Source organism: Chroicocephalus ridibundus, chromosome 16 (assembly GCF_963924245.1).
Source record: "Chroicocephalus ridibundus chromosome 16, bChrRid1.1, whole genome shotgun sequence".
Lineage (NCBI taxonomy): Eukaryota > Metazoa > Chordata > Aves > Charadriiformes > Laridae > Chroicocephalus > Chroicocephalus ridibundus.
The window spans coordinates 10,373,873-10,398,419 of record NC_086299.1 but is presented as its reverse complement, the minus strand read 5'-3'; the positions used below and the strand labels follow the sequence as shown (position 1 = coordinate 10,398,419).

Sequence of the window (24,547 nt, the reverse complement as noted above, 5' to 3'; positions counted from 1 at the left end):
TGGGGAGGTTTGGGGGTGCTGACCCCCCCCCCTCACCCCCCAGGGAGGTGGAAGGCGACGTCTTCGTGGAGCTGGACGTGGGCTCGGAGGGGAACGGGGACGAGGGGCAGCTGGGGGGGGTCCTGCGGGACCTGCTGGCCGCCGGCTCCATCGCCTCCTACCTCACCTCCCCCCTCGGCTTCCAGTTCCGGCGCCTGGGGGCCGGTGAGCATTTTTGGGGGGGGGGTGGGGGGGTGGTCCGAAGGGTTTTGGGGTGTGTGTGGGGGGGCTCAGATCACCCCATCCCATCGCCTGGTCCCACGTAACGGAGCATCGCGCCTCCCCCCTGCCATTAAATTCGCGGTGGGTGGCAATTGGAGGTGGGGGGTGTGGTGTGGGGTGTGTGTGCGTCACCCTGATTGTGCTGCTCAACCCCCCCCCCAACCAGTGACCCCCCACCCTCGCGCCTGCACCCCCCTGGAGTTCGCCTGCGGCAGCGGCGAGTGCGTGGCCGGCGAGTACCGCTGCGACCGCCGCCCCGACTGCCGCGACGCCTCCGACGAGGACGGCTGCGGTGAGACCCCCCCCCCCCCACGCCCATAAAGCCCCCCCAGAACCCCCCTGCACCCCCGTTTACCCCATAACCCCCCCCGCCGCGCCCCCTTCTCTCCATACCCCTCCATAACCACCCCATATCCCACCTGCACCCCCATGTCCCCCCATAACCCCCCCACCGCGCTCCCGTTCCCCCCATAAACCCCCCCCCGACATAACCCCCCCATAGCCCCCACACACCCCCATTTCCCCCATACCCCCCCACTGCACCCCCATTTCCCCTATAACCCCCATATCCCCCCTGCACCCCCATTTCCCCCGCAAAACCCCCCCCATATCCTCCCCGCATCCCCATTTCCCCCTATAAAGCCCCCCCATATGCTCCCCGAACCCCCATTTCCCCCCATAACCCCCCCACTGCACCCCCCATTTCCCCCACATAACCCCCCCCATATCCCCCCCGCACCCCCATTTCCCCCCCACTGCACCCCCATTTCCTCCCATAAAGCCCCCCCATATCCCCCCTGCACCCCCATTTCCCCCCATAAAGCCCCCCCATATCCCCCCTGCACCCCCATTTCCCCCCATAAAGCCCCCCATATCTCCTTCGCACCCCCATTTCCCCCATATGCCCCCCGAACCCCCATTTCCCCCCATAAGCCCCCACTGTGCCCCCATTGCCCCCACATAACCCCCCCACTGCACCCCCGTTTCCCCCATAAACCCCCCCCATATCCGCCACACACCCCATTTTCCCCCCATAACCCCCCCACTGCACCCCCATTTCCCCCACATAACCCCCCCATATCCCCCCTGCACCCCCATTTCCCCCTCAACCCCCACTGTGCCCCCTTTTCCCCTTTAAACCCCCATAAAGCCCCCCCATATCCCCCCCGCACCCCCATTCCCCCATAACCCCCCCATATACCCCCCACACCCCATTTCCCCCCCATAACCCCCCCCACTGCACCCCCGTTTACCTCCATAAACCCCCCCATAACCCCCCCGCACCCCCATTTCCCCCCACAACCCCCCCCAGTGCACCCCATTTCCCCCACATAACCCCCCCATATCCCCCTGCACCCCCATTTCCCCCCACAACCCCCCCACTGCACCCCCATTTCCCGCAATAGACAAACAGACCCCCCCCCCATATCCCTCCGGCACCCCCCCATTTCCCCCCATAAACCCCTCCCCCATATCCCCCCCGCACCCCCATTTCCCCCCATAACCCGCCCCCCCCCCCCCGCATTTCGTTCCCTGCAGACCCCTCGCCGCGGACGCCCCCCAGCACCGCCCGCCCCGCCACCACCCGCCCGCTGAGCACCGCCGCCGCCGCCCCCGCCACCCCGCCGCCGCGCCGGCCCCTCACCCCGCGGCCCCCCAAACCCCCCCTTCCCCTCCCCGGCGGGTGCCCCGCGGGCGAAGCCCCCTGCGCCGACGGGCGCTGCGTCCCCCGCGACTACCTCTGCGACGGCGAGCGCGACTGCGCCGACGGCAGCGACGAGGAAGCCTGCGGTGAGTCTGCGGTGACGCGGCCGGGTCAGGAAAGGGGGCGGGGGGGGGGGGGGTTGCGTGTGCGCGTGGCAGGGCGGGGGGCACCCTATGGGTGCTGACCCCCCGCCGTCACCCATATCACCCAGGCACCCCCTCGCCCTGCGAACCCAACGAATTCAAGTGCCGCAACGGGCACTGCGCCCTCAAGTTGTGGCGCTGCGACGGCGAGAACGACTGCGGCGACGGCTCCGACGAGAGCGATTGCCGTGAGTCCGGCCGCCGCCGGGGTTGGGGACAGGCGCCCGCGCGCGCCAAGGTCCGGAGAGGAGGGAGGGGGGGGGGTAAGGGGTGTGACACGCTCTCCCCGTTGACGTGTGTCACCGTCACCCCGCTTGCAGCCACCAAGGCCCCCGGGGCGGCCTGCGGGCCGGCGGAGTTCCGGTGCGTGGCCAGCGGGAGCTGCATCCACGCCAGCTACCAGTGCGACCGCGAGCCCGACTGCCCCGACCGCTCCGACGAGGTCGGCTGCGGTGAGTGACACTGACACCAAGGGGACACCTCTGCCAGGCCTTGGGGACGTGGTGACCCGGGGATGGGGTGAGGAACCTGTGCCATGGCATGTTGGGGACGCTGCACCCAGTGACCGTCTGCCATGGCACATGTTGGGGACACCGTGACCGGGGACCCTCTGCCATGGCACTGGGCTGGGGACACTGTGCCTGGGGACCCCGTGCATGGCACTAGGCTGGGGACACTGCGACCGGGGACCCTGTGCCATGGCACATGTTGGGGACACTGCAGCCAGGGACCCTCTGCCATGGCATGGGGCTGGGGACACTGCGACCGGGGACCCCGTGCCTGGGGACCCCGTGCATGGCACTAGGCTGGGGACACTGTGACCGGGGACCCTGTGCCATGGCACATGTTGGGGACACTGTGCCCAGGGACCTACTGCCATGGCATGGGGCTGGGGACACTGCACCCAGGGACCCCATGCATGGTACATGTTGGGGACACTGCACTCAGGGACCGTCTGCCATGGCAGCAGGCTGGGGACACTGCGACCGGGGACCCCGTGCATGGCACATGTTGGGGACACTGCACCCAGGGACCCTCTGCCATGGCATGGGGCTGGGGACACTGCGACCGGGGACCCCGTGCATGGCACTAGGCTGGGGACACTGTGACCAGGGACCCTCTGCCATGGCACATGTTGGGGACACTGCACTCGGGGACCGTCTGCCATGGCACATGTTGGGGACACTGCCGAGGGACACCATGCATGGCACATGTTGGGGACACTGCACCCAGGGACAGTCTGCCACAGCACCAGGCTGGGGACACTGCAACCGGGGACCCTCTGTCATGGCATGGGGCTGGGGACACTGCGACTGGGGACCCCGTGCATGGCACTAGGCTGGGGACACTGCGCCCAGGGACCATCTGCCATGGCACCAGGCTGGGGACACTGCGACCGGGGACCCCGTGGATGGCACGTGTTGGGGACGCTGCGATTGGGGACCCGCTGCCATTGCACCAGGCTGGGAACGCTGCCACCAAGGACCCTGTGCCGTGGCACCAGGCTGGGGACACTGTGCCATGGCACTGGGCTCAGGACACTGCAGCGGGGGACCCCATGCATGGCACGCGTTGGGGACACTGCACCCAGGGACCGTCTGCCGTGGCACCAGGCTGGGGACACTGTGACCGGGGACCCCATGCATGGCACGGGTTGGGGACACTGCACCCAGTGACAGTGTGCCCAGGGACACTGCGCCATGGCACCATGCTGGGGACACCGTGACCAGGGACCCCCGTACCATGGCACCACAGCGGGGACACTGTGCCCCGGGACCCCGTGCGTGGCACATGTTGGGGACACTGCGCCCAGGGCCCTTGTGCTGTGGCGCCAGGCTGGGGACACTGTGCCCGGGGACCCTGTGCCATGGCACGTGCTGGGGTCCTGGTGGCCACAGTGTGGGGGTGGTGACCCTGTCCCCAAGCCAGGCTGGGGACCTGATGCTGGTGGCCCTGTCCCCAAGCTGCGCCACGCTGGGGACACAGCGCCATGGCATGGTGATGGGTGCCCCCCTGGTGTCCCTGTCCCAGTGCCAGGCTGGGGACCCCGTGCTGGTGACTCTGTCCCCAAGCAGTGACACAGTGGGGACCTGGTGCCACAGTGTGGTGCTGGTGACTTTGTCCCCAAGCCAGACTGGAAACCCGGTGCTGGTGACTCTGTCCCCAAGCTGCGCCACGCTGGGGTCCTGGTGTCATGTCATGGTGTTGGCCGCCATACTTGTGACCCTGTCCCCAGGTGGTGCCATCCTGGGGACCCAGTGCTCGTGACCCTGTCCCCAAGCGGTGCCATGCGGGGGTCCTGGTGTCATGACGTGGTGCTGGGTGCCACACTGGTGACCCTGTCCCCAGGCGGTGCCATCTTGGGGACCCGGTGCTGGTGGCCCTGTCCCCAAGCTGCACCATGCTGGGGACCCAGTGCCCAATCTGGGCTGGGGACACTCTGCTGGTGACCATGTCCCCAAGCAGTGCCATGCTGGGGTCCCAGTGCCACGGTGCGGTGCTGGGCGCCACACTGGTGACCCTGTCCCCAAGCCAGGCTGGGGACCCCGTGCTGGTGACCCTGTCCCCAGGCGGTGCCACTCTGGGGTCCTGATGCTGGTCACCCTGTCCCCAAGCGGTGCCACGCTGGGGTCCCAGTGCCACGGTTGGGTCCTGGGTGTGACACTGGTGTCCCTGTCCCCAGGGCGGGGGGAATAGGGCGGGGGGTGGGGGTGGTGCGCGGTGCTGGCGTCCCGTGCCCGGTGGTGACGGTGGCGGTGGCGGTGGCAGTGCCCCCGCAGGTGGTGACGCTGCCGCGGGAGTCGGTGCGGGCGGTGCCGGGGCAGACCGTCACCTTCACCTGCGTGGCCACCGGCGTCCCCACCCCCATCATCACCTGGCGCCTCAACTGGGGACACACCCCCAGCAGCCACAGGTGGGGGCGGGGCCTAAGGGGGCGTGGGCTCAGAGGGGTGGGGCTAACAGGGTGTGGTCTCGGGGCGGGGCCTAAAGAGGTGTGTGGTCGCAGAGGGGCGGGGCATAAACGGGGTGTGGTCTCAGAGGGGCAGGGTCTAAAAGGGTGTGGTTTGGGGGGGGCCTAAGGGGGTGTGGTCTGGGGCGGGGTCTAAGGGGTGTGGTGGGCGGGGCCTAAGAGGGTGTGGTCTGGGGGGCAGAGTCTAAGGGGGTGTGTGGCCTCAGGGGAGGGGGCTGAGGGGGTGTGGTCTCAGAGGGGCGGGGCCTAAGGGGGTGCGGTCTCGGGGGGTGGCCAATGGGAGCAAGGGGAGCTGGCCGGAGGGGGGCGGGGCTTGAGGAAGGGGGTGGGGCTTGTGATGGGGAGGGGCTTGTGGTTGGGGCGGAGTCTCTGGTGGTGGGCGGGGCTTGTGGCTGGGGAGGGCTGCGGTGGGAGGGGCTTATACTTGGGGGCGTGGCTTTGGGGGCGTGGCTCCCGGCACGGGGGCGGGGCTAACAGCCAGGGAGTGGTGTGGTGGGCGGGGCTTGCATGAGGGGGGCGGGGCTTGCACGGAGGGGCGTGGCCTGGGCATAAGCAGGGCGTGCAGTGGGCTGTGCCCCTCTCTGGGTGTGCTGGGCTCCGGGTTCGATGGGCTCCGGGTGTCGGGCACCGGGTGTCCCAGGCTCCAGGTGTGCCGGGCTCCGGGTGTCAGGCTCCGGGTTCAATGGGCTCCGGGTGTGCCGGGTTCTGGGTGCCGGCCTCCGGGTGCAATGGGCACTGGGTGTCCGGGGCTCCAGGTGTCCCAGGCTCCAGGTGTCCCAGGCTCCGGGTGCAATGGGCACCGGGTGTCCCGGGCTCCGGGTGTGCCATGCTCCGGGTGCCGGGCACTCGGTTCAACGGGAACCGGGTGTGAGGGGTTCTGGGTGCTGGGCTCCGGGTGCAACAGGCACTGGGTGTCCCGGGCTCCGGGTGTCCTGGGCTCGGGGTGTCCTGGGCTCTGGGCTCTGGGTGTCCTGGGTTCTGGGTGTGAGGGGCTCCGGGTGTCCCGGGCTCGAGGTGCAATGGGCACCGGGTGTCCCGGGCTCCGGGTGTGCCGTGCTGCGGGTGCCAAACGTGCCGCGCAGGGTGTCGATCGTGAGCGAGGCCGGGCAGGGCACGCTGACCATCCGGGACGTGAAAGAAGCCGACCAAGGCGCCTACACCTGCGAGGCCATCAACACCCTCGGCATGGTCTTCGGCATCCCCGACAGCATCCTCACCGTCACCCGTCCCGGTGAGTGTCCCCCCCCACCGCCCTCCCCTCCCCATCCCACCCCCCGCCCCCACCGCGGCGTCATCACCCACCCACCGTCTCCCGCAGGGCCATGCCCCGAGGGCCACTTCCAGGTGACGGGGACATCCCGCTGCCTGCCCTGCTTCTGCTTCGGCGTCACCACCGCCTGCCGCGCCACCGCCCGGCACCGCCACCGCCTCCACCTCCGCTTCGACCGCCCTGACGACTTCAAGGGTGAGTGGTGGGGACGAGGGGTGGGGACGAGGGTTGGGAATAAGGGACACACCAGGGGCTGAGCATCTCCCCAACAGGCGTCAACGTGACGGTGCCGGCGGCGCCGTCCCCACCGGCGCTCTCGGCCACCCAGCTCCACGTGGACGTGGGTGTCGAGGAATTCCAGCTCCTGGATCTCTCCCGCCGTTTCCTGGCCCTCGACGCCTTCTGGGCGCTGCCAGCCACCTTCCTTGGGGACAAGGTGACGCTGGGGTGGGGACAGGGCTGGGGACGCTGGTGGCATGGCCGCTGCCGGCTGCCTTCCTCGGGGGCGAGGTGACGCCGGGGTGGGGACGGGGCTGGGGACGCTGGTGGCACAGCACTGACAGCCCGTTGGTGTTGGCAGGTGGATGCCTACGGGGGGGCGCTGAGTTATGGGGTGCGGTACCGGCTGGGGCGGGGCCCCCCCGAGCCCACCACCCACCCCGATGTGGTGCTGCGGGGCCACGGGCGGCAGCTGCGGGCGCGCGCCGGGGCCACCCAGCCCGATGTCCTCAACCGACGGCACGTGCCCTTCACTGAGGTGGGTGGGCGCGGGGCAGGGGGTGGTGGTGGCAGCGGGGTGATGGCAATGGTGGCGGTGGTGGAAGGGTGATGGTGGTGGAGGTGGAAGGGTGATGGTGGTGGAGGTGGAAGGGTGATGGTGGTGGTGGAGGTGGAAGGGTGATGATGGTGGTGGAGGTGGAAGGGTGATGATGGTGGTGGAGGTGGAAGGCTGATGATGGTGGTGGTCGAAGGGTGATGGTGGTGGAGGTGGAAGGGTGATGATGGTAGTGGAGGTGGAAGGGTGATGATGGTGGTGGTCGAAGGGTGATGGTGGTGGAGGTGGAAGGGTGATGATGGTGGTGGAGGTGGAAGGGTGGTGGTCAAAGGGTGATGACGGTGGTGGAGGTGGAAGCGTGATGATAGTGGTCAAAGGGTGATGGTGGTGGAGGTGGAAGGGTGATGGTGGTGGTGGTCGAAGGGTGATGGTGGTGATGACGGATGAGTAATGCCAGTGGGGGCGGGGTGGGTGATGCTGGTGATGGGTGGGTGGGTGGGTGAGGATGGAGGGGGGTGGTTGATGGTGGTGATGGTGGGAGGGTGATGGTGGTGATGGTGGGAGGGTGATGGTGATGGGTGGTTGATGGTGGTGGGATGGTGATGGTAGTGGGGGTGGAGGTGATGCGGTGATGGTGGTGGTGGTGGGGTGATGGTGGTGAGAGTGGAGGTGGGTGGTCAATGGTGGTGGTGGGATGGTGATGGCAGTGGTGGTGGAGGTAGGGTGATGCTGGTGGTGGTGGGTGGTTGGTGGTGGTGGGTGGTTGATGGCAGTGGTGTGGGGGGGTGATGGTGGTGCGTGATGGTGGTGATAGGTGGGTGATGGCAGTGATGCTGGTGGTGATGGGTGGGTGATGGCAGTGATGCTAGTGGTGGTGGGTGGCTGATGGGTGATGCTGGTGTTGGTGGGGGGTGGGTGATGCTGCTGGTGAGAGGTGGGTGATGGTGGTGGTGGTGGGGTGATGCCGGTGATGATGGCTGAGTAATGCCGGTGGTGGCAGGTGGGTGATACCGGCGATGAGTGGGTGATGCTGGTGGTGATGAGCGGGTGATGCTGGCGGTGGCAGGTGGTTGATGGTGGTGATGGCGGATGGGTGATGCCAATGCTGGCATCGCCCTGGGGTGACACGGGTGTCACCATCCCCGCAGGACCACTGGGAGGACGAGGAGGGTGCCCCGGTGAGCCGGGAGCTGCTGCTGCTGGTGCTGCAGGGGCTGGAGGGTGTCTTCATCCGGGCGGTGTACGACGGGCGCATGGCCAGCGTGGGGCTCAGCGACGTGGCCATGGACGTCACCAGCCCCGGTGACACCGGCCTGGGGCCGGCCGGGGATGTCGAGGAGTGCAGGTGAGTGCCGGTAACGAGGTCGCGGGGCTCGGTGTCACACCGCCGCTGCCCCGCCGCCGTCACACCGCCGTGTCCCCAGGTGCCCCGTGGGCTACGCGGGTCTGTCGTGCCAGCGATGTGCCACCCGCTTCGAGCGGGTGACGAGAGGACCCTACCTGGGGACGTGCTCCGGCTGCGGCTGCCACGGCCACTCCAGCACCTGCGACCCCGTTTTCGGGCACTGCCTGGTAAGGAACAGGGGGTGACAAGGGGATGGGGAGGTGGCTCGGTGTCACCACCCCCCCGTGCCACGTGTGTCTGTGTGTCGTGTCCCCCCCCCCCCCCCCCCCCAGAACTGCCAGCACAACACGGAGGGTCCCCAGTGCGAGAAGTGCAAACCCGGCTTCTTCGGCGACGCCACCAAGGGCACGGCCACCGCCTGTCACCCTTGTCCCTGTCCCTACACCGAGCCGTCTCGCAGGTGGGTGCCGACCCCAGGGGGAGTCGCCCCCTCCCCTCCCCAGCTGTCACCGCCCCGGGAGGTCACCACCGTGTCCCACCCCCCACCGGCGTCGCCCGCAGGTTTTCGGAGTCGTGCTTTTTGGACACGGACGGCCAAGCCACCTGCGACGCCTGCGCACCCGGTTACGCCGGCCGCCGCTGCGAGAGGTGGGGGGGGGGGGTCCCTATAAACCTCCCCCCCTCCCCACCACCCCCCTTCCCCCCCGCCAAAACCCGAGACACCCCCCCCCATCACCTCCCCCCCCCCCATCCCCGTAGGTGCGCCCCGGGCTACGAGGGAGACCCCATCCAGCCGGGCGGCAAGTGCGTCCCGATCGGTGAGTGGTGGGTGCTGGTTGTGGGGTGTCCCGTCCCCCCCCCCCCCGCCTCCTTTCACCCATGGGTGCCCCCCACCCTCACCCTCGCTGCCCGCAGGCCAGGAACTCGTCAAGTGCGACGCCCGCGGGGGCAAGGACGCGGCCGGCGGCACGTGCCACTGCAAGGTGCGGGCCAGGGCGTGGGGAGGGGGGGGCGGGGGGCTGCCGTCCCCCACAGCACCCAGTGCGATCCCCGAGGCACCCAGCGTGACACCCCCCCTGCCCCGTAGCACCCAGTCCCATCCCTGGGGAACCCAGTGGGATCCCCTATGGCTCCCAGTGGGATCTTTGGGGCACCCACTCTGACCCCCCCCATAGCACCTATTCTGACCCCCCCCACGGCACCCAGTCCCATCTCGGGGGTACACAGTCCGATCCCCCCCAGCACCCATTCCAGCCCCCCCATAGCACCCAGTCTGATCCCTGAGGCACCCACTCTGACCCCCCATAGCACCTCTTCTGACCCCCCCGATGGCACCCAGTCCCACCCCAGGGGTACCCAGTCTGACCCCCCCCCCCAGCACCCAGTCCAAATTCCCATGGCACCCAGTCTGACCCTCCGTGTCCCGTCCCCCCCCCCACATGGCACCCAGTCCTGTCTCAGGGGTACCCAGGCCAACCCCCCCACCCCCGGCACCCATTCCAACCCCCTCCAGCACCCAGTCTGCCCCCCCCCGTGGCACCCAGTCCCGTCTCAGGGGTACCCAGGCCAACCCCCCCACCCCCGGCACCCATTCCAACCCCCTCCAGCACCCAGTCTGCCCCCCCCCATGGCACCCAGTCCAATCCTCCATAGCACCCATCCCACCCCCCCCCTCCAAGGCACCCAGTCCCTCCCCCCAGCCCCATTTCCGCCCCCCAACGCCCCCCCTCCCCACCCCGGCACCCCCTTTCCCGCTCCCCCAGCACCCAGCTGTGCCCACCCTTCCCCCCCCCGGGCACCCCCACCCATGGCACCCCCCCTTCCCCCGTCCCCCTCCGCAGCCCAACGTGCGGGGGCGGCTGTGCGACGCCTGCGCCGCCGGCACCTTCCACCTGAGCGCGGCCAACCCCGAGGGCTGCCTGCAGTGCTTCTGCATGGGCGTCTCGCGGCACTGCGCCAGCTCCGCCTGGAGCCGACACCAGGTACCCGCGCCGCGGCGGGCCGCGTCACGCCCCGTCATGCCACGCTACGCCGTTATGTGCCGCGTTGTGGCGTGCCGCCCCGTGGGGTGCCGCGTTAGTGCTGTGTCGTGCCGGGCCGTGCCACGGCGGGCCGTGCCGTCCCGTGTGCTATGTCATGTCAAGCCACGCCGTGTCGTGCCGTGCCGTGCCGTGTTATTCCGTGCTGTGCCTCGCTGTGCCGCGCCATACTATGGTACGGCGTGCTGTGGCGTGCCGTGCCATGTCGTTATAGGCCACACGTTGTTCCATGCCGTGCCTTGCCATGTCATGCCATGCTATACTGTTATATGCCACGTTATGGCATACCATGCCACGTAGTGCTATGTTGTGCCGTGCCATGCCGTGCTGTGTCATGTAATACCATGCCATGTGATGCCGTGCCGTGCCACGCCATTATATGCCATGTTACGGCGTGCCATACATGTTGCGCCATGCCACGTTGTGCCAGGTAGTGCTATGTTGTGCTATGCCACGGCACGACGTGCCACGTTGTGCCGTGCCATGCCATGATATGCCATGTTGTGCCATGTCTTACCATGTCTTGCCGTGCCATGTTGTGCCATGCCGTGTTGTGCCATGTCTTGCCATGTCTTGCCAAGCTGTGTTGTGCCATGCTGTGCCATGTCATGCCATGTCGTGCCATGTCGTGCCATGCTGTGTTGTGCCATGCTGTGCCATGTTGTGCCATGCTATGCAATGTTGTGCCATGTCTTGCCATGCTGTGCCATGCTGTGCTATGCCATGCCATTACATGCCACGTTATGCCATGCTGTGCCATGTTGTGCCACGCTATGAAATGCTGTGCCGTGTCTTGCCATGCTGTGCCACGTAGTGCTATCCGTGACGTGCCGTGTCATGCCATGCTGTGCCATGCAGTGCCTTGTGATGCCATGTACCGTCATGCCGTGCCATGCCGTGCCGTGCTGCAACATGCCACACCATGTAGTGCCATGCCGTGCCATACCGTCCCATACTATGTGATGTCACGCCGCACCATGCCATAGTATTCCATGTTATTCCGTGCTGTGCCTTGCTGTGCCGTGCCATTCTGTGGCATGCCGTACCATGTCGTGCCATGCCATGCCATTACGTGCTATGGTACAGCATGCTGTGCCGTGTGGTGCCATGCAGTGCTATGTTGTGTCATGCCATACCATGCTGTGCCATGTAATGTTGTGCCATGCCATGATATGCCGTGTTAGGGCACGCCGTGCCATTTTGTGCCATGCCATGTTGTGCCAAGTAGTGCTATGTTGTGCTGTGCCATGCCATGCTGTGCCATGTTGTGCTATGCTGCGCCATGTTGTGCCATGCCATGCAATGTTGTGTCGCGTCTTGCCACGCTGTCCCGTGCCACGCTGTGCCATGTAGTGCTGTTGTGCTGTGCCATGCCATGCCATGCTGTGCCATGTAGTGCCTTGTGAGGCCATGTAGCGTCATGCCGTGCCACGTTGTGCCGTGCTGTGCCATGCCATACCATGTCGTGCCATGCCGTCCCATACTGTGTGATGTCAAGCCATGCCATGCCATTACATGCCACGTTATTCCATGCTGTGCCTTGCCATGCCGTGCCACACTATGGCATGTCGTGCCACGTTGTGCCATGCTATGGTGTGCCGTGCCATGTTGTGCCATGCCATGCCATGATATGCCATGTTATGGCATGCCGTGCCGTGTTGTGCCACGTAGTGCTATGTTGTATTGTGCCATGCCATGCTGTGCCGTGTAATGCCGTGCCACGTCATGCTGTGCCATGCTGTGCCATGCCGTGCCATGCCATGTTGTGCCCTGCTATGCAATGTTGTGCCGTGTCTTGCCATGTCGTGCCACGTTGTGCCACGCCACGTTGTGCCATGCCATGTTGTGCCGTGCCATGCCATGTAGTGCCATGTTATGCCATGCCATGCCTTGCCGTGCCATGCTGTGCGGTGTTGTGCCGTGCCGTGCCTTGCCCACCACCAAGCCCCTTCCTTCCCGCTCCCCTTCCAGGTCCTCCTGACGGCCGAGGAGACGCCGCCGCTGAGCCTGGCCAACCTGGCCGGCACGCAGACGGTGGGCGACGGCGCCCGCTTCGCCTCCCCGCGGGAGCTGCTCTTCGCCGCCTTCCAGCCGCTGCCCCCCGACGTCTACTACTGGGTGCTGCCCGCGCCCTTCGCCGGGGACAAGGTGCCGGCACCGGGGACGGCTGGGGAACAAAGGTGGATGACCCCGAGCTGAGCCTCACCGTGTCCCGCCCCGCAGGTGACATCGTACGGCGGCGAGCTGCGGTACACGGTGACGCACCGGGCACCGGCGGGCGCCCAAGCATTGCTGCGCCAGCCCGACGTCCTGCTGCAGGGCAACGGCATCCTCCTGGAGCACTTCTCCGATGCCACCTTCCCCTCCGGCGTCCCCACCACCGTCACCGTGCCCTTCCGCGAGGTGAGGACGGGCGGGTACCTTCCCCCCACCGATGCCAGCGCTGCATGGGGACACGGCGGTCACCCCCCCCCGCTTGTGCCCACAGCGCGCCTGGCGTCGGGCGGATGGGCGCGATGCCACCCGCGAGCATCTCCTGATGGCTTTGGCCGACATCGACCTCTTCATGATCCGGGCGTCCTACTCGGATCAACCAGAGGAGACCAGGTACGGGGGAGCCGGGGGGGGGCGTTGGGGACGTGGGGACACGGGCAGGGCGGTGGGGACATCCCCTCTCGCCCCGCAGACTGGCCGATGTCAGCCTGGACGTGGCGGTGCCACACGCCACCGGCCGCCCACCGGCACTGGAGGTGGAGGACTGTACCTGCCCCGCCGGCTACCGCGGTGCCTCCTGCCAGGTGAGACCCTCGCTGTCCCCTCACCCCGGCCCTGGGGACACCGAGCGGTGGCCCACCCTGTTTGTCCCCGTGTCCCCCTCCATAGGACTGTGACACCGGCTACACCCGTAGCACCACCGGGCTCTACCTGGGCACCTGCGAGCCATGCCAGTGTCACGGCCACGCCAGCGAGTGCCACCCCGAGACCGGCGTCTGCCAGGTGAGCTGGGGACAGTGGGGACACCTCGGGGACCCCCCCCCCCCGCCCCCGGCGGTGCCACCATCGTCATCCCCCCTCCTTTGCAGGGCTGCCGGGATCACACGGAGGGTGACCAATGTGACAAGTGCCAACCTGGCTACTACGGTGATGCCACCCGGGGCACCCCGGCTGACTGCCAGCCCTGTCCCTGCCACGGACCCCACGGTGACACCCAGTAGGTGCCCCCCCCCCCCGCCTCAGGCTTCTGCCACGTCCCTGGGGACACCAACGGGGGCTCACTCGTCCCCTTGTCCCCTCCGCAGGGTGACCAAGAGCTGCTTCGAGGACACGGACGGGCAGCCCACCTGCAGCGCCTGCGCCCCGGGACACAGCGGCCGCCTCTGCGAGAGGTGCCAGGGGGCTGCGGGGTGGGCGAGTGGCGTTTTTTGGGGTGCAACCCCCCCGCCACCCTCCCCCCTCATTCACCTTTTTTTGCTGTGTCGTCCCCCCCCCCCCCCACCCGCCCCCAACTTTAGGTGCTCGCCCGGGTACGTGGGGGACCCGCTGCGGGGAGAGCCGTGCCGAGGTGAGCGCCGCGGGGAGGGGACGGGGCGGTGTCCCCTGTGGTGGCACTGGCGGGGGGGTGGGGTGGGGGGTGTCCTGCCTAACCGCTGTTTCGTCGCCCCCCCCGTCCCGCAGAGCCAGGCGTCCCCGGCGGGCAGTGCCAGTGTGACCCGCGCGGCAGCATCGGCGAGGGCTGCGGCGCCGACGGGCAGTGCCGCTGCAAGGTGAGCCCTGTCCCCCCCACCCCACCGAGCCTGGAGGGGGTGACGGGGTGACAGGGCGATGTCACCCACCCCTCCGTCACCTTCCAGTCCAACGTGGAGGGTCCCAGCTGTGCCACCTGCCGTCCCCACCATTTCCACCTGAGCGCCGGCGAGCCGGCCGGCTGCCTGCCCTGCTTCTGCATGGGCATCGTCCAGCACTGCGCCAGCACCGCCTACGCCCGCGGCACCGTGAGTGTCGTGTGTCCCCCCCCCCCCACCCCTCCACCGCTGTCCCCGGTTGTCCCCAAGCCTGCTAACCCATCTCCCCATGCCGTAGGTCCGGACGCCCTTCGCTCCCGGTAATCCCCAGGGATTCGCCCTGGTCAACCGGCAACGCAGCACCCGGGTGGGCGCCGGCTTCAGGCTGGAGCCGGGCACCCCCCAACCCCGCTTGACCTACAACCGATTCGGGGAGCTGCCCCCCGACTCCTACTACTGGCAGCTGCCGCCCCCCTACCAGGGGGACAAGGTAAGGGGGTGCTCCCCCCGCCCCAGGGGACAGGGCTGCCCCCGTGGGGCACCCATGGGTGCTCGCCCCAGGGCTCTGTCAGAGGGGGAGGTGGGCGCAGCCTCACCCATCTCCCGCCTCTTTCCTTTTTCCTCTTTCCTTTTTTTTCCTTCTCCCATCCCAACTCCATCCTCTTCCCCATCCCCTTCCTTCTCCCTTCCCCATCCCCATCCCCTTCCTTCTCCCTTCCCCATCCCAATCCCTATCCCATCCTATCCCATCCCCATCCTCTTCCCTTTCACTTGCCCTATCCCGTCCCTTCCCCGTTCCCTGTCTCTGTCCCCATCTCTCTCCCACCCCCATCCCCTTCCCCATCCCAATCCCTGTCCCATCCCCATCCTCTTCCTTTGTTTTCCCTGTCCCCTTCCCCATCCCATCTTCATCCCCTTTTGCATCCCATTCCCATCCCAATCCTGTCCCTATCCCCATTCCACATCCATCCCATCCTCATCCCATCACATCCGCATCCTGTTCCCATCCCATCCCATCCTCTTCTTCCCTTTCCCTGTCTGCATCCGCATCCCATCCCCATCCCTGTCCCTGTCCACATACCCATTCCATACCCATTCCTATTCCGTACCCATCTCCGTTCTGTACCCATTTCCATCCCCATCCCCTCCCAATCCCCATCCCATCCCAATCTCCATTGCACCGCATCCCCATCCCATCCCCTCCCAATCCCCTCCCCATCCCATCCCCATCCCAAACCCCATCCCATCCCTCCCCATCCCCTCCCCATCCCCTCCCTGTCCCATCCCCTTCCACATCCCCTCCCCATCCCCATTCCCATCCCACCCATCCCCATCCCAATCCCCATCCCCTTCCCCTCCCCATCCCCATCCCATCCCCATCCCAATCCCCATCCCAATCCCCATCCCCTCCCAATCCCCTCCCCATCCCACCCCATCCCCATCCCATCCCCTCCCAATCCCCTCCCCATCCCAATTCCCATCACTCCCCATCCCATCCCATCCCCTCCCAATCCCCTCCCCATCCCAATTCCCATCCCATCCCCATACCACTCATCCCCGTCCCCATCCCACCTCATCCTATTCCCATCCCTCCCCATCCCACCCCATCCCCATCCCATCCCCTCCCAATCCCCTCCCCACCCCACCCTATCCCCTCCCAATCCCCTCCCCATCCCAATTCCCATCCCTCCCCATCCCACCCCATCCCCATCCCATCCCCGCCCAATCCCCTCCCCATCCCAATTCCCATCCCATCCCACCCCATCCCCATCCCACTCATCCCCATCCCACCCCATCCTATTCCCATCCCCTTCTCCATCCCACCCCTCCGCCCCCTCTCCCCGGGCAGGTGGGCTCCTACGGCGGGCGCCTCCGCTACACCCTGACCTACACCCCGGGGGGGCAGGGAGCCCCCCTGCCCGACGCCGACATCCAGATCACGGTACGGCGGGGACAGAGGGGTGGCGGGAAGGGGGGGGACGACACAGGGTGGCACTGGGACCCCCCCTGACCACCCCGTATCCCCAGGGCAACGACATCACGCTGGTGGCGTACCAGCTCGACCTGTCCCCGCGCACCCCCCAGGCCTTCGAGATCATTTTTCGGGAGGTAGGAGGGGGTGGGTGGCTTTTGTCCCCGATGTCCCTTGTCCCCGCGATGTCCCAAGCCGGTATGCGTCCCCTTGACACCCCCCCCACCCCCACCCCATCCACAGCAATACTGGCAGCGGCCGGACGGACAACCGGCGACGCGGGAGCATCTCCTGATGGCTTTGGCCGACCTGGATGAGATCCTCATCCGCGCCACCTACTCCACCAGCACGGCCGCGTCCGGCATCGCCGACGTCACCATGGATACGGCCGTGCCCCCCCAGCCCGGCCTCCCCCCGGCCCCCGAGGTGGAGGAATGCCGCTGCCCCCCCGGGTACCACGGGCTGTCCTGCCAGGTGAGCCCCCGGCATCATCCCTCCCCGCCCTTCCCAGGGATATTTGGGGATGGAAGTGGGGCGGGGGGGGAGCGGCGGGGGGGTGTGTGTCACAACACCGAACCCCCCCCCGCTCTGGGTTATTCTCCCGCTGGCAGGATTGTGCCCCCGGTTACACCCGCACCGGGGGGGGCCTGTACCTGGGGCACTGCGAGCTCTGCGAGTGCAACGGGCATTCGGAGAGCTGCCACCCCGAGAGCGGCGTCTGCTCCGTGAGTCTTTATATTCAGCAGGGTTTGTTTTTTTTTTTTTTTGGGGGGGGGATGGGGGTCTCATCCCAACCGTACACCCCCAAATATTTCTTCTCCCCCTGCCCCCGCAGGGCTGCTTGCACAACACGGCGGGGGATTTCTGTGACCAATGTGCCCCCGGTTTCTACGGGGACGCCACCGCCGGGACCCCCGAAGACTGCCAGCCCTGCGCCTGTCCCCTCCCGTACCCCGAAAACCAGTGAGTGCCGAGGTTGGGGGGGTGGGGGGGTTGGAAGGGGGTGATGTGCCGGGGAGGGGGACGCGCCCCCCCACCTCGCTCTATCCCCGCAGGTTCTCCAGGACCTGCGAGAGTTTGGGAGGCGGCGGGTACCGCTGCACCGCCTGCGAGCCGGGCTATGCCGGGCAGTACTGCGAGCGGTGAGGGCTGCGGCGGGGCGGCCGGCACCCCCGAGTACCCACCCCCATATACCCACCCCTATATACCCACCCTGATATACCCACCCCCATATACCCACCCCTATATACCCACCCCCATATACCCACCGCAACGGGCTCATCCCCATTCACCCACCCTGATGTACCCACCTTGATGGGCTCACCCCGATATACCCACCCCGATATACCCGCCCCCATATACCCACCCCCATATAACTGCCCCGATACACCCACCCCCATATACCTGCCCCCATGTGCTCACCCCCGTATACCCACCCCCATACACCCGCCCCCGTGGGCTCACCCTGACGTGCTCACCCCGCTATACCCACCCCGATGTGCTCACCCCCATATACCCGCCCCGATATACCCACCCCCATATACCCGCCCCCGTGTGCCCACCCTGACGTGCTCACCCCAATATACCCACCCCAACATGCTCACCCCCATATACCCCCCCCAACGTACCCGCCCCGATGTGCTCACCCTGACGTGCTGACCTCCATATTCCCACCTCGATATACCCACCCCCATATACCCATCGCAAAGTGCTCACCCCGATATACCCACCCCAACATACCCGCCCCCATGTGCTCACCCTGACGTGCTCACCCGATATACCCACCCCGACATACCCACCCTGATGTGCTCACCCCCAGGTACCCACCCCGATATACCCACCCCCATATACCCACCCTGACGTGCTCACCCTGACGTGCTCACCCCGATATACCCACCCTCATGTACCCACCCCCATATACCCACCCCCATATACCCACCCCCATGTGCTCACCCCCATGTGCTCACCCCAATATACCCACCCCCGTGTGCTCACCCCCCGATACCCACCCCCCCTATACCCACCCCAATGTACCCGCCCCGATGTGCTCACCCCCATATACCCACCCCCAAGTACCCGCCCCAACGTGCTCACCCCAATATACTCACCCCCATATACCCACCCCCATATACCCACCCCCGCGGGCTCACCCTGACGTGTTCATCCCGCTATACCCACCCCGATGTGCTCGCCCCCCTATACCCACCCCCCCTATACCCGCCCCGATGCGCTCACCCTGACGCGCTCACCCCGCTATACCCATCCCAAAACTCTTGCCCCCATATACCCGCCCCCATGTGCTCACCCCGATATACCCACCCCCGTGTGCTCACCCACCTATAACCACCCCAACGTACCCGCCCCGATGTGCTCACCCCCATATACCCACCCCCATGTACCCACCCCAACGTGCTCACCCCGATATACTCACCCCCATACACCCAACCCCAACATACCCGCCCCCGTGTGCTCACCCCCATATACCCACCCCCCATATACCCGCCCCCGTGGGCTCACCCTGACGTGTTCATCCCGCTATACCCACCCCGATGTGCTCGCCCCCCTATACCCACCCCCCCTATACCCGCCCCGATGCGCTCACCCTGACGTGCTCACCCCGCTATACCCATCCCAAAGCGCTCGCCCCCATATACCCGCCCCCATATACCCGCCCCCGTATACGTCCCCATGTGCTCACCCCGATATACCCACCCCCGTGTGCTCACCCCCCTATACCCACCCCCCTATACCCACCCCAACGTACCCGCCCCCATGTGCTCACCCCCATATACCCACCCCGACGTGCTCACCCCGATATACTCACCCCCGTGTGCTCACCCCCATATACCCACCCCCCATATACCCGCCCCCGCGGGCTCACCCTGACGTGTTCATCCCGCTATACCCACCCCAAAGTGCTCGCCCCCCTATACCCACCCCCCCTATACCCGCCCCGATGCGCTCACCCTGACGTGCTCACCCCGCCATACCCATCCCAAAGCACTCACCCCTCTATACCCACCCCCCCTCCATATACCCACCCCGCCGTTCTCACCCGTATAACCCCCACCCTGGTCTAGTCACCCTGATGTTCTCACCCCGATACACCCACCTCAATATACTCGCCCCGGTGTTCTCACCCCGACACACCTTCCCCGACGTACTCACCCCAATATACCCACCCCGACGTGCTCACCCCGACGTGCTCACCCCCATATACCCACCCCGACGTGCTCACCCCAATATTCTCACCCCAATATACCCACCCCGATATACTCACCCCGACGTGCTCACCCCGATATACCCACCCCGATATACTCACCCCGACGTACTCACCCCGATATACTCACCCCGACGTGCTCACCCCAATATTCTCACCCCAATATACCCACCCCGATATACTCACCCCGACGTACTCACCCCGATATACCCACCCCGACGTGCTCACCCCGATATACTCACCCCCATATACCCACCCCGATATACCCACCCCGACATGCTCACCCCGACATACTCACCCCCATATACCCACCCTGACATGCTCACCCCGACATACTCACCCCCATATACCCACCCTGACGTGCTCACCCCAATATTCTCACCCCAATATACCCACCCCGATATACTTACCCCGACGTACTCACCCCGACGTACTCACCCCCATATGCCCACCCCGACGTGCTCACCCCGATGTGTTCACCCCAATATTCCCACCCCGATATTCTCACCCCAATATTCTCACCCCGATATACCCACCCCGACGTACTCACCCCGATATACCCACCCCGATATACACAACCTGATGTGCTCACCCCGATATACCCACCCCGATATACCCACCTCGATATTCTCACCCCGATATACGTACCCCGATGTACTCACCCCAATATACCCACCCCGATATACTCACCCCGACGCACCCACCCTGATATACCCACCCCGATATTCTCACCCCAATATACTCACCCCGACGTGCCCACCCTGATATACCCACCCCGATATTCTCACCCCGATAGTCTCACCCCGATATACCCATCCCGACGTGTTCACCCCGATATACTCACCCCAATATACCCACCCCGATATACCCCCCCGATATACCCACCTCGATATTCTCACCCCGATATACGTACCCCGATGTACTCACCCCAATATACCCACCCCGATATACCCCCCCGATATACCCACCTCGATATACCCACCTCGATATTCTCACCCCGATACACGTACCCCGATGTACTCACCCCAATATACCCACCCCGACGTGTTCACCCCAATATACCCACCCCGATATACGCAACCCGATGTGCTCACCCCGATATACCCACCCCAATATTCTCACCCCGATATACCCACCTTGATATACTCACCCCGCTATACCCACCCCGACGTGCTCACCCCGCTATACCCACCCCGATATACCCACCCCGATATACCCACCCCGATATATTCCCCCCCGGGGGTTCGCCCCGCTATCTCCACCCCAATTTATGCACCCCGCTGGGCTCCCCCCCCCGCATCCGCACCCCAGAAATGCTCACCCCGCCGTACCCACCCCACTACCCTCACCCTGATATACCCACCCTGATGGCTCACCCCAAAATATGCACCCCGCTATCCCCCCCCCCAGCCCCGCTCTGCGCACCCCAATATTCTCACCCCGCTCTCCCCCCCCCCAGTATACCCACCCTGCCGGCTCACCCCCCCCCCAATATGCACCCCGAAACGCTCACCCCGCTACACCCACCCCGATTTATGCACCCCAATGCGCTCCCCCCCGCAATCTGCACCCCACTCTCCCCCCCCACTCTCCCCCAGCCCCATATACCCACCCCAATACGTAGTCCCCCCCTTTTTATCACCCCCCCCTGCAGCTGCGCCCCCGGCTACGCGGGCGACCCCACGGTGCGGGGGCAGGCGTGCGTCCCCGCGGGCCCCCCGGTGCCGCTGGCTGTCCGCGTCCACCCGCCGCGCACCACGGTGGCCCAGGGCAGCGCCGTCACCCTGCGGTGCCAGGCCAGCGGCGACCCCCCCTTCTACTACCACTGGGCGCGAGAAGACGGGCGACCCCTCCCCGAGGGCGCCCAGAGCCGGCGACAAGGTATTGGGTGGCTCGGGGAGGGGACCGGGGTGTCCCCAAGGTGGGTGTTGGGGGGGGCGGGTGGGGGGGGCATGGGGTGTCACCCTCCTGTCCCCTCCCCAGGCGAGGAGCTGCACTTCGCCAGCATCCAGCCCTCCGAAGCCGGCGTCTACGTCTGCTCCTGCCGCAACCTTCGGCACAGCAACGCCAGCCGCGCCGAGGTCATCGTCACCGGTGGGTCGTTGTCACCGAGGTGGGGAGGGGGGGACACACACACGTACACGCGCGCGCGGGGACGGAGGGGAGGAGCGGGGCTCAGCTCTCCCCCGCTCTGGGCGCAGAGACCCCCGGCAAACCCATCACCGTCACCGTGGAGGAGAAGCGGGTGCAGCGGGTGAAGCCCGGGGCCGACGTCACCTTCGTCTGCACCGCCAAGAGCAAGGTGAGGGGGGGGGGACACGGCACGGTGGGGGGCATGCGGGCACCCCTGGGTGCCCGGGGGGACATCCAGGGCACACAGACACCCTTGGGTGCCCACAGGGACATGCAGGGTGCACAGAGACAGCCCTGGGTGCCCATGGGGCCATGCAGGGCACGAGGACATTCTTGGGGGCCCGTAGGGACAGGCAGGGCATGGGGACACCCCTGGGTGGCCATGGGGCCATGCAGGGCTTGGGGACATCCTTGGCGGCCCATGGGGACATGCAGGGTGCACGGGGACACCCCTGGATGGCAATAGGGACATGCTTGGCACGAGGGCACCCCTGGGTGCCCATGGGGACACGCAGGGCACATGGGTGGCCATGGGGACATGCAGGGCATGGGGACACCCCTGGGTGCCCATGGGGACATGGAGGGCACGAGGACATCTTTGGGGGCCCATAGGGACATGCAGGGTGCACGGGGACACCCCTGGGTGCCCACCTGGTCTCACAGAGCAGAGGGACACCCCTGGATGGCAATAGGGACATGCAGGGCACACGGACACTCCTGGGTGGCCATGGGGACGTGCAGGGCATGGGGACACCCCTGGGTGGCCACGGGGACATGCAGGGCATGGGGACATCCTTGGGGGCCCATGGGGCCATGCAGGGCACATGGGTGGCCATGGGGACATGCAGGGCACGAGGACATTCTTGGGGGCCCATAGGGACATGCAGGGCATGGGGACACCCCTGGGTGGCCACGGGGACATGCAGGGCATGGGGACATCCTTGGGGGCCCATGGGTCCATGCAGGGCACATGGGTGGCCATGGGGACATGCAGGGTGCACGGGGACACCCCTGGGTGCCCACCTGGTCCCACAGAGCAGAGGGACACCCCTGGATGGCAATAGGGACATGCAGGGCACACGGACACCCCTGGGTGGCCATGGGGACGTGCAGGGCATGGGGACACCCCTGGGTGGCCACGGGGACATGCAGGGCACGAGGACATTCTTGGGGGCCCATGGGGCCATGCAGGGCACATGGGTGGCCATAGGGACATGCAGGGCACGAGGACATTCTTGGGGGCCCATAGGGACATGCAGGGCATGGGGACACCCCTGGGTGGCCGTGGGGACATGCAGGGCATGGGGACACCCCTGGGTGCCCATCCAGCCCATATGTCCCCCCCCACCCCACCCCTGGGTGCCCACGTCCCTCTCCGGGACACAGGTACCCCCCCTGGGTGCCCCACCTCTCGCCGGTGGGTGCCCACACAGACGTGCAGCGCACCCCCCCCCCTCCTCCCCCCACTCCGGGTGCCCATCCCCGTGGCCTCAGGCCTCCCCCTCTCTCTCCCCGCCAGTCGCCCGCCTACACCCTGGTGTGGACGCGGCAGAACCACGGCACGCTGCCCGCCGGCGCCGTGGACTTCAACGGCATCCTCACCCTGCGCGGCGTGCGGCCCGAGGACGCCGGCGTCTACGTCTGCACCGGCTCCAACATGTTGGACATGGACGAGGGCACGGCCACGCTCTACGTGCAGGGTGAGCCGGCGGGCGCCGGGGGTTGGCGGGGGCGGGGGGGGGCCCGGACGCCAGGGGGACGGGCAGGTTCGGCGCCCAGACGCCGGGGTGATGGGCACATTCGGTGCCCAGGCGCCAGGGGGATGGGCGTGCTCAGTGCACGAACTGCGAGGTGATGGGCACGCTCGCCACCCGGATGCTGGGGTGATGGGCACGCTCGGTGCCCAGACACCAGTGTGATGGGCACATTCGGTGCCCAGGCGCCAGGGTGATGGGTGTGCCTGGTGCTCAGACTGCGAGGTGATGGGCACGCTCGCCACCCGGATGCTGGGGTGATGGGCACGCTCGGTGCCCAGCCACCAGGGCGATGGGCACATTCGGTGCCCAGATGGTGGGGTGGCCACCTAGACACCAGGGTGATGGGCACATTGGCCGCCCAGGCGCCAGGGTGATTGGTGTGCTCGGTGGTCAGACTGCGAGGTGATGGGCACACTTGCCACCCAGATGGTGGGGTGGTGGGCACCCAGCCACCAGTGTGATGGGCACATTCGGTGCCCAGACGCCAGGGGGATGGGTGTGCTTCATGCTCGGACTGCGAGGTGATGGCACACTTGCCACCCAGATGCTGGGGTGATGGGGGTGCTCGGTGCCCAGACGCCAGGGAGATGGGCACACTCGCAGCCCAGATGCGGGGGCGATGGGCACACTTGTCACCCAGATGCTGGGGTGGCCACCCAGACACCAGGGCGATGGGCACACTTGTCGCCCAGATGGTGGGGTGGTGGGCACCCAGCCACCAGGGTGATGGGCACATTTGGTGCCCAGACGCCAGGGTGATGCGTGTGCTCGGTGCTCAGACTGCGAGGTGATGGTCACGCTTGCCACCCGGATGCTGGGGTGATGTGGGTGCTCCGTGCCCAGACACCAGTGTGATGGGCACATTCGATGCCCAGATGCCAGGGTGATGGGTGTGCTTCGTGCTCGGACTGCGAGGTGATGGGCACACTCGCCACCCAGATGCTGGGGTGATGGGCACGCTCGGTGCCCAGACACCAGGGCGATGGGCACGTTCGGTGCCCAGATGGTGGGGTGGCCACCTAGACACCAGGGTGATGGGCACATTGGGCGCCCAGGCGCCAGGGTGATGGGTGTGCTCGGTGCTCAGACTGGGAGGTGACGGGCACGCTCGCCACCCGGATGCTGGGGTGATGTGGGTGCTCGGTGCCCAGACACCCGTGTGATGGGCACATAT

General features: G+C 66.8%; 1 protein-coding gene across 1 annotated transcript in view; it reads left to right on the top strand.

Annotated features, from left to right (window-relative positions):
* The window catches only part of HSPG2 (heparan sulfate proteoglycan 2), a 55,097-nt gene that overhangs the window by 446 nt on the left and 30,104 nt on the right, over nucleotides 1-24,547 (top strand). The window contains exons 2-39 of the mRNA XM_063354125.1: nucleotides 44-204; nucleotides 428-553; nucleotides 1,801-2,052; nucleotides 2,178-2,297; nucleotides 2,430-2,561; nucleotides 4,879-5,023; nucleotides 6,163-6,311; nucleotides 6,399-6,545; nucleotides 6,623-6,786; nucleotides 6,931-7,107; nucleotides 8,274-8,470; nucleotides 8,550-8,697; nucleotides 8,803-8,930; nucleotides 9,032-9,118; nucleotides 9,230-9,288; nucleotides 9,386-9,453; nucleotides 10,312-10,452; nucleotides 12,481-12,657; nucleotides 12,733-12,912; nucleotides 12,998-13,116; nucleotides 13,196-13,307; nucleotides 13,393-13,506; nucleotides 13,593-13,720; nucleotides 13,809-13,895; nucleotides 14,022-14,071; nucleotides 14,185-14,273; nucleotides 14,361-14,501; nucleotides 14,590-14,781; nucleotides 16,141-16,233; nucleotides 16,320-16,400; nucleotides 16,507-16,737; nucleotides 16,875-16,988; nucleotides 17,099-17,226; nucleotides 17,319-17,405; nucleotides 21,138-21,364; nucleotides 21,467-21,577; nucleotides 21,685-21,785; nucleotides 23,136-23,316. Coding sequence (XP_063210195.1) covers nucleotides 44-204; nucleotides 428-553; nucleotides 1,801-2,052; nucleotides 2,178-2,297; nucleotides 2,430-2,561; nucleotides 4,879-5,023; nucleotides 6,163-6,311; nucleotides 6,399-6,545; nucleotides 6,623-6,786; nucleotides 6,931-7,107; nucleotides 8,274-8,470; nucleotides 8,550-8,697; nucleotides 8,803-8,930; nucleotides 9,032-9,118; nucleotides 9,230-9,288; nucleotides 9,386-9,453; nucleotides 10,312-10,452; nucleotides 12,481-12,657; nucleotides 12,733-12,912; nucleotides 12,998-13,116; nucleotides 13,196-13,307; nucleotides 13,393-13,506; nucleotides 13,593-13,720; nucleotides 13,809-13,895; nucleotides 14,022-14,071; nucleotides 14,185-14,273; nucleotides 14,361-14,501; nucleotides 14,590-14,781; nucleotides 16,141-16,233; nucleotides 16,320-16,400; nucleotides 16,507-16,737; nucleotides 16,875-16,988; nucleotides 17,099-17,226; nucleotides 17,319-17,405; nucleotides 21,138-21,364; nucleotides 21,467-21,577; nucleotides 21,685-21,785; nucleotides 23,136-23,316 — 5,144 coding nt within the window. The remainder of the gene's footprint in view (nucleotides 1-43; nucleotides 205-427; nucleotides 554-1,800; nucleotides 2,053-2,177; nucleotides 2,298-2,429; nucleotides 2,562-4,878; nucleotides 5,024-6,162; nucleotides 6,312-6,398; nucleotides 6,546-6,622; nucleotides 6,787-6,930; nucleotides 7,108-8,273; nucleotides 8,471-8,549; nucleotides 8,698-8,802; nucleotides 8,931-9,031; nucleotides 9,119-9,229; nucleotides 9,289-9,385; nucleotides 9,454-10,311; nucleotides 10,453-12,480; nucleotides 12,658-12,732; nucleotides 12,913-12,997; nucleotides 13,117-13,195; nucleotides 13,308-13,392; nucleotides 13,507-13,592; nucleotides 13,721-13,808; nucleotides 13,896-14,021; nucleotides 14,072-14,184; nucleotides 14,274-14,360; nucleotides 14,502-14,589; nucleotides 14,782-16,140; nucleotides 16,234-16,319; nucleotides 16,401-16,506; nucleotides 16,738-16,874; nucleotides 16,989-17,098; nucleotides 17,227-17,318; nucleotides 17,406-21,137; nucleotides 21,365-21,466; nucleotides 21,578-21,684; nucleotides 21,786-23,135; nucleotides 23,317-24,547) is intronic.